Source organism: Pinus tabuliformis, chromosome J, assembly GCF_031772625.1.
Source record: "Pinus tabuliformis cultivar Carrire ecotype Pingquan chromosome J, CPIR1, whole genome shotgun sequence".
NCBI classification, from domain to species: Eukaryota; Viridiplantae; Streptophyta; class Pinopsida; order Pinales; family Pinaceae; genus Pinus; species Pinus tabuliformis.
In genome coordinates this window covers 267,021,877-267,031,422 of record NC_142295.1, presented here as the reverse complement: position 1 = coordinate 267,031,422, position 9,546 = coordinate 267,021,877, and the positions used below count along the sequence as shown (strand labels likewise).

Genomic DNA, 9,546 nt, shown 5'->3' with positions numbered 1-9,546 from the left:
TGATCCATCCCATCACAGTAAAGGGGGGAATGTACTTCTTTATCATGACTTGAGCCCATAGTCCTTATTCATTAATGATTTTCTAAGAACCTTTAGTAACGCACGCTTTCGAGAAACAAGATAAGTCCCTTAAAACCATCCACCAAGAACTTTGGGGTATGCTATAATTGTCCAAATTGTTAAAACAAACAGTCTCCAATCATATCTTCCAACCCAAAGATACCTCAATGTGATTTGTTTTAATTTATTGAGCATACCAAAGATACCTGAATGTGATTTATTTTAATTTATTGAGGATACTTTTGCAATCAAGAATAGTGAAGCCCAATAAACCATAATGGCTTCCAAAACAGTTTTGCACAACACATAGATATAAAATATTAATTAAAAGTTTAAATAACCATTTTAACTATCTGTTAAAAAATTTAAACTAATGCATATTAGGGTGGCTTATTTTTCCGAAGAAAAAAACAAAACTTTTCATTAGCATAATAAAAAGTTTTACATTCTGTTTGGATCACTATCATAGAAATTTGCTCGGCTAGAGCTGTTCCCAACTGGCTGTAATCCTTTTGTGCTTCAAAAAAGCATCACCAACTGCTCTGTCAAGCATGACTGTCCGTCATTATCCCTTTTTCTGAGATTTTGAAACATAAAACATTTTAAAAAGCACGATTTGGGGTCTCCTTCTATGAAGGAAAACAACCCCGTATATCAAAAACGGTGCATATAATCAGTCGACTGTGTGGAGTATGATAATGTTTAGATACCGTTCTTAGGCGGCCGAAAACAGATATATACAATAAGATATATGATGACAGAGTCTTTAAAAACTGAAAATAAACAAAACTGTAAATGTATAAAGTAGAGGAAAAGTATCCCCGTTCACAGAGGAGGAGCGAAAGGGGGCTGCTGAGATATGGTTTGATGCCCCTGGAAGAATTCCTCTATCACCCATCCGCCCAGAACCTGTTGTAAGCCAGCTTTAGAAAGCTGATCGGCTTCTTCATTATTCTCCCTGTAGATATGACAAATATGAAAACTGTTAAAAGAGGACTTTAATAGCACAATTTCATCTAACAAAGGCTTTAAAGTCTGGTTTTGACAAGATGCATTTCCATTGACCCATTTGATGACAATTTGTGAATCGCCAAAGATTTGAATAGTGAGAATGTTCCTCTGAAGAAGCCAGCAAAGCAAGAGGTGTAAAGCAGACAACTCGGCAAAGTTATTAGTCCCGGAGCCCAGACCAACAGAAGCTTTAAGATAATGATCAGCAGATATATGAATGCTCATCCCAGCGTCAGCCCTATTATTCTGAGATGCTCCATCAAAAAAAGCCCAAGGAATGCCTTCCCTGATAATAAAGGGCTTGTCTCGGATTGGGGGATTTTTCACCTCGGGGGCTGGAATAGCTGAGTAGATTGCTGCGCAATTTGAAGCGATAACTGATGAGGGGGTGGTTTTATCTTGGAAGATGCTATTGTTTCTCGCTAGCCATACACCCCAGAAGAAGATGAGAGGCAGGTTTCTCAAAGTTCCATCCGGGTGTTTCTGCCACCAATTTCTCCATGCCACTTCCAGAGGTTCGGACCCCCACTGAGCTTTAATATTGAGCAGAACTGTAAGCTCATCCCAAATCTTTAAAGAGACAGTGCAAGATGTAAAAAGATGTCTAATAGATTCCTCATCTGATTTACATAAGGGGCATCTTCCTGGACCGATAAGGTATCTAGCTTGCAGTCTATCCCAGGTTGGAATTTTTCCTTTCAGCATACACCAAAAGAAGAGCCGGGCCTTTGCCGGACTTGACAGTTTCCAAATGCTTTTAGACCACCACTCAGGGATATCCCATCCTTTCTGTTTCATTAGGAAGGAGTATCCTTCTTTGGGATAGTAATCTCCAGTTTTACCCAAAGCCCAGATCAGCTTATCAGGTTCATCTTTGAGTCTAACATGTGAACGGTGGAGTTCTTGGATGAAGGAGGCCCATTCATTCTTCCATCTGATATTTAGACCAAGATCTTCATCATTTTTCCAAGCCTGACCCCATATAGTAGAATGGCCAACTTTCTCCACCTGATTTAGAGTGACTATTCCTTTACTGTCAAGGTGTCTAAGGAGACCTGGAGACAGAGCATATGCTTCATTGCATCCCACCCACGGGTCCCTTCCAACTCTGATGTGACTGCCATCTCCAACTTTCCAGGCAAGGCCTTGTTCTATCACAGAGAAAGCCTCCAGCGTAGCCTTAGGGTGGCTTATTATATTGCAAGTTGCGTGAATTTTTTTAAGTGTAAAATATGATTTCAATTGAAACTGTCAAATGTGATTTTAATTATATTACATTATATATGTTACAATTGGATAGAATATTGATGGGAGTTAGACTTCTGGCTTTTATTTAAAATTTTATATATATATATAATAAATATGGATGTTTTAAATGTTATAATTAATATAATGTAATAAATTATGCATTTAGGAAGAATAAATGTTGTTGAAAGGGATAAAACGGATCGTTAAGCGAGTGTTATCATTGATATCTTGTTTTTTTATTTGGATAAAGATAATGGTTTGATTTTTTAAATGGGATTTTTAATTTATTTGTTTTAGTGTTTATATTGAAATTTTAATTAAAAATAAATTTGTAAAGTTAATTATTTCAATATTTAATAAGGGTTATGTAACAGTTATTATCTGTTGTTTAGTTTAATTAACTTAAAAACAATAAAAATATAAAGATTTTATCACAAAAATAAAATAACTAATAAAATATTGTATTTCTAAATGTCATCACTACAAATTAAGAAATATGATTAATTAATATTCAAGAGACTGACTCCTCCACTAATAAAAGAATTTGTGAGCATGCAAAGGCATAATTGTTCACCGTGTTTTGGTCGGTCGCATCAGGGGCCGAAGTTACTCGGCAGCACGTTTGAAGCAATGGGCAGCGGATGTTTGGGGCCACCATTTGGTGGATATCCCCTTTGTGCAGACCTTCGTGCGAGGATGGTTCGCTCTGCGGTTCGCGCGTGCAGATCATACTAACTGGGTCCTATCATCATATTGGCATTTTGACCATGCTCCGGTGCTACTGAAGAGATGGACTCCTCTATTTGACCCTGAGATGGAGCAAATTGGCATCGGACCGGTATGGATTCGGCTACCTGGGCTTCCACTCCAGTACTGGTCAGAAGACATCTTCAAGAGGATTGGTAATGCCATTGGCGGATATATGGGCTATGACAAATCCTATCAGCAGACGGGAATGATGGCCTACGCCAGGATACTCATTAACCTGGACACGAGAGGCGGACTGCTGGAATATATTACAATACAGTGGAGGGATACTGAACGCAAGCAAATCATCGATTACGAAGGCGTACCATACAGGTGTCGCAGATGCCACCAAGTAGGCCACCTTTACAGAGATTGCCCTCTCCTCAAGAAATCAGTATCGAATGGCTCGGAGGAAGCAGTCCCACAGACGCAGGACATACCCCCTGAGACTCATCCTACACAGACCTCTGGGGAACAGGATCGCCCTCAGATCGTGGAGGAACCAGGGAGCGCCGGGCCATCTGACAATGCTGGGGATCCCTCTGATCCGCCTTCGGCCTCGCCACACCTGCAGCCATCAACTGATCAAGAGGACTTGGAGCAAACGGGTAAGTTTACTATCTATTCTCCGTCTCCTCCTCCTTCATGTATGACTTTGGGCATATCATCTCAATTCACTGCATCTGCATCCATCAATACTATATTATCCACTGCATCCCCACCACTGAATAATCACAATCACACCACACTCACATGCACCCTACCACTCCCTTCACCGGTGGCTCCTCCATCCAGAATCACTTCGACTCTGGCCTCCCTTTCATTAAATTCATCACCGTCTCCTCCCCGGTACTCCCTCCGCCCCCGCATGAAGGACAGGGGTCCGGATGCAGTTGGACTTGAACTGAACCGCATGCCTATGTCCCTCAAGAATTCCAGGGGTAGACCCTCCCGCATTACCAAGGCAAGGCATACTGCTGATGAAGAAGTCGCCCTGGGGCGACAGCAGACTATCTTCCGGGCCCTTAGAGCGAGGAATGGCCCAGCCCCCCTCCCCTAATGAAGTTTCTTTCTTTCAATTGCCGGGGGTTTGCTAGTTCAGCCAAAAAACTAGCACTTAGGAGACTACTCCTAACATCACAGATGGACTTCATTTTTCTTCAAGAGACCCTCTGTCTGGCTCCCTTCCTGGACCTTCCATGCTTTGGATGCGTCCGGAAGATCTGGGGGAATGGCCATTGGGGTTAATAACAAAGTTGCGGAGATCAAGAACACTTTTGGAGGAAGAGGGTTTATTGGTCTTGATATCTGTGCTCATTCTGCTGTAAACGACATCAGGATTATCAATGTATATGGCCCTTGTACAGACCGTGCCAATTATTGGAGTTCTTTACTTGCATCAGAGCTGTTCCAGGCAGACAACATTATTCTTGGAGGAGATTTCAATTTCTCGCTCGGATATAGTGAGTCATGGGGGCACTCAGCCCAGGTCGACACCCTCACTGATACTATATCCAGCCTTCTAGAGGATCATCACTGGGTAGACATACCGTCTGCCAAGCTCCAATATACTTGGACAAACAACAGAAGTGGAGACCAAAGCCTTGCAAGAAGACTGGACAGATTCCTTATTAAGGAACCCCTGGTTAATGATCTCCCCAGAGTTCGGCAATGGGTTGGAACGGGAGGCATTTCTGATCATCGGCCGATCTTCTTAGAAGCTGAAGACCTAACCCATAAGATTAAGAGCCCTTTTAAATTCAATGCCTCTTGGTTACAAGATCCCTCATACATACAATTGGTGCATAATTACTGGCAATCCAATGCCATCAGAGAAGGTGAGGACATATCAGTGGGATTCGTAAGGAAACTCACAGAACTCAAACAGATCACCAAGAACTGGGCTCACCGAAAACGCCTTCAGGATAATCTGACTTTAAAGGAGGCTGAAAGGGTCATTGCTGAATTTGAAGAATCATCAAATGGGACTTTCCCCTCCCCTGAAAGCAAGGAGAATTTCACCTCCCTTATTGCTAAACGCACTCAAATCTTGAAGGAAAGGGAAGAAAGCTGGAGACTTAGAAGCAGAGCTATATGGCTCACCGAAGGAGATGCAAATACCAAATTTTATCACAAGTTTGCAAATGGCCGCAAAGTTATTAACACTATTTGGGAATTAAAGAATGATCAAGGGGTCACTGTCTCCTCACAGCGGAATCTGGCCAGATTGGCCACTGAGCATTTTAGAGGCATTTACAAGGCTCCTGAAGAAGCTAATATCTTGGAAATCATGAGAGTGGCTGAGCTCTTCCCCAGATATATTGAACAAGAAGATGCTGATGAACTGCAGAAGGAAGTGACGATGGCAGAATTAGAAGCTACCCTGAAATGGTTCAAAAAAGATAAGAGCCCTGGTCCAGATGGATGGACCATTGAATTTTATCTTGCATTTTTTGATCTTTTGGGCAATGACCTCCTGAATATAGTCGAAGACAGTAGAAGAAGAGGTCGTATATCCTCAGCCATTAAATCCACCTTCATAGCTCTCATTCCTAAATCAAATGCCCCCAGTACTTTTGATGACTTCCGCCCTATATCACTCTGCAATTGCCTCTACAAGATTATAGCTAAGATTATTGCCAACCGTCTCAAGCCTATTCTATCGCATCATATATCCGATGAACAATTTGCTTTCCTGCACCACAGACAGATCCATGAGGCCATTGCTACTGCTCAAGAGCTCATGCACACCATGCAGATCAAAAAACAAAAAGGAATGATCCTCAAGGTGGATCTATCCAAGGCATTTGACAAAAACAACTGGCTATACTTACGGCTGTTGCTCACTCACCTGGGCTTCCCTTATGAATTCATCAAATGGACCATGAGCTATATCACTGATGTATCCTATAGTGTTTTACTAAATGGGGAAGCTTCCTCTTTCTTCACTTCAGAGAGGGGACTTAGACAGGGATGTCCACTCTCCCCTCTACTGTTTTTACTCATAATGGAAGGGTTGAGTAGAATTATTTCATCTGCACGAGATAGACACCAGTTATCTGGTATCAAACTTGCAGACCATCTTTTCCTCACTCACCTATTATTTGTTGATGATATTCTTATTTTCCTGAATGGCAGCGTTGGAGACTCCACTATACTCCATAACTCATTTCTTCTCTTTCAGCAAGCTACTGGTATGAAGATTAATGTTCATAAATCCACCATTACTACTTTTGGATGCTCTATCAATGAAATAGCTTATGCTAATCAGCGATTTCCATATAACAACTTGACCTTGTCAGAAGGTATTAAATATCTTGGTTTCAGACTGAAACCTAATGGATACAGAATAGCAGATTGGTTATGGCTAATAGCCAAGGTGGAAAAGAGACTACAAGTTTGGTATCACCGATACCTATCTCGAGCTGGCAGACTGATACTTATTAAAGCTGTGATTGAAGCCACTCCAGTATACTGGATGGCTCTCACATGGATTCCCAAGGGCATACTCAACAGATTACAGCATATTTGCAGTAAATTTCTTTGGAAGGGCCACCAGCCTGGCAGAATCTTTGCCTGGGTGAAATGGGATACTATTGCAAAACCCAAACGCTGGGGGGGTTGGGGTATCAAAAGGCTCGACCTTTTCTCTAGAGCTCTGGCTGCCAAACTTGGATGGCAACTTCTCACCTCTGAAGGACTCTGGACCAGGGTAGCATGTGCAAAATACATCAGGCCCTTGAATGTGTTGGATTGGATATGCAGTCAACAGAGAACTAATCATAACATATCCATCATATGGAAAGCTGTCATTGGCACACTACCCTTATTACGAGAAGGATTAACTTGGCGCATCAAGGCTGGTAATGCAGTCCGAATAGGTCTGGACCCTTGGGTTGGATGTGGAAATACTCACAGACTCTCAGATGGCCTCATTGGACATCTTAATGACAGAGGTATCACATACATAATGCATATTGGTGATCAAGCAAACTCCTCCTTCCTCCATCAAGCCTGGACCAGCGCTCAAGCATTAGATATTCCGGCACAGTGGCACAATGAATGGGCAGAGTACACGGATGCACTCACTCAAGCTCATATCAGACTTACTGATGGACCTGATGAAATCATTTGGGCTTATGCAAAACATGGAGCATATACCCCGAAGCTTGGCTATCTAAAGCTCATGGAGTCTCATAAGCCTCATATTATCCATCCCACATGGAAGGCATTATGGAAACTCAAATCAGCCCCGCGTACTCGACTGCTCATGTGGAACATCATCTTCGATAAAGTACCTACGGGCACCAATCTTATGAAGTGATCCTTCCATGGACCCTTCCGCTGCCATCTCTGTCACCAGGAGGAAGAAAGTACTTTACACTTATTTCTGAATTGCTGCATCACATTACATTTTTGGCATGACCTCTCTTCTCATCTCCCGCAATTGAAAAACTGGCATGGTCACAGCATAATGGAGGCATGGGAGAACTGGAACCAAGAACACTCGGGGAAGGCCATTAATATTCCGCTTCTTGCATGCTGGGCAATCTGGATTGCCCGGAATCAGGCTATTTTCAACCTCAGAGCCCCCCACTGGCCTACTATCCTTCTTCATACCATTGCGGATTACAACATGATACCTGATGAAGAACACATAGGTCCTGTTCGCATCATTAAACAATTGGATATTGACAAATCCAAACCATGGGCTTTTTTTGATGGTTCTGCACAAGAGGTGGGCTGTGGGGGAGGCGCAGTACTATATCTCAATGAAACACACAGCTACAAAATACAAATAAACCTAGGCAGAGGAACTAATAACTATGCTGAACTGTGCACTGCCAAGCACCTCATACACTTTGCCATACAAAAACAATGCAGACATCTCCAGCTGTTTGGTGATTCTAAAATAGTTTGCAATTGGCTGTCTGATGCATCTCATTGTCATGCATTTTCATTGAGGCACATATTAGATGAGGCAAAGAGGCTGACTACTTCATTTGAATCATTTGCTTGTCGTCATATCTACAGGGAACAAAATACCATTGCAGATCAACTCTCCAAAGAGGCAGCGCACAGACAAGGAGACAATTGGCTGATACAGGAGGAAATCGAAGGGTCATTCTATCAGCATTATCATAGACCCTTTGATGATCGGATGGATAATGGGCTATAAAAGCCCACTTACAGATTTTCACTTGTTTATTTTTGTTGTCAATAGTTGTATATATCTCTACATATTTAGCACTATACAGCACTTTACTTTTGATATATATGGCTCTCTGCGTAGAGCAATGGACTCCTATTTTGAACACTGTTAGTGAACAGTTTTGGACAGCTCCCTGCGAGGAGACAACCTGCTTTAATTTTGTTTATATAGTACTACAGACTGATCTTGGTAGGCACAGCTGCCTGTATATGAATGCTTCGGCATATGCAAAATGTAATTTCTTAACTTTAATAGAAATTACGACTTTTTCCCAGGGGAAAAAAAATAAATAAATAATTGTTCATTAATAAAAGAATTTGTGAGCATGCAGAGGCATATAATTGTTTTCGATCCTCAGCTATCGCTGAACATGGGAGAAAACTAAGCACCGAAGATTTCAAGGTCATTGCGAAGATTGATCATTTCCACCATAGGAAGTTGAGGGAGGCTATTGAAATTGAGAAACAGGTCAATAATCTCAATAGAAAGGATGGTTGAAAATTGAGTAAAAGTTGGGTTAGAACTTTTATTTGTGATTTTTTATTCTTCTCCTTTTTTATTTATTTATTTATTTTACATCTATACAAATATATATCATTATTATTTTCTAACCACTATTAGTATTATTATTATTTAAATAACCTTATTAAAAAATCATTTATATATATAACCATTATAATAATAATCATAAGATAATTTTTAATTGATTTCTATTTAGCAATATTCATTTAATAATTTTCAGAATTAATTCCATTTTATTAATGTGTTTAGACCAAATTAGTTTTTTAATATTATTAAATTATGATTAATATGAATTTTCTAGAAAAAAAATTCCCCTTAGCTTCAAACTAGTCGTTATTGTTAATTTTTTTATATTATTTTCTTAATGGCTAATTCTGAAACATGATACATCTCATAAGATGAACCTCATTAGTAGATTCAAAATGTTGATTAGAAAAGCATATCTCATAAGATGAACTTCATTAGTAGGTTCAAAATGTCGATTAAAAAAGCATCTTATGTGATTAATCCAGAAGTTTGCCTCAAAAAAATATTGTTTATACATATATACACTTTAATATGTGTGTGTTTTATTTTTTATTAATATATTTTTATAATTAAATATATTAAAATATGTTTTTAATATAATAATAAGTCATTTTAAATTGAAAATATTGAGAAAAAATTAAAAGTCATAAAATAAAAACTAAAACAAAAAATTAGTAACTAATAGAAATGGAAGTTACTAAAATGCCCATAATAAGACC

At 40.0% G+C, this 9,546-nt stretch overlaps 1 protein-coding gene across 1 annotated transcript; it reads left to right on the top strand.

The window, feature by feature from the left end:
- Nucleotides 1-4,297: 4,297 nt before the first annotated feature.
- LOC149226789 (uncharacterized) lies at nucleotides 4,298-7,390 on the top strand. Its single transcript, XM_089380298.1, has 2 exons — nucleotides 4,298-5,457; nucleotides 6,205-7,390. Exons 1-2 carry the CDS (start codon nucleotides 4,298-4,300, stop codon nucleotides 7,388-7,390), a joined length of 2,346 nt encoding a protein of 781 aa, XP_089236424.1.
- Nucleotides 7,391-9,546: the final 2,156 nt, after the last annotated feature.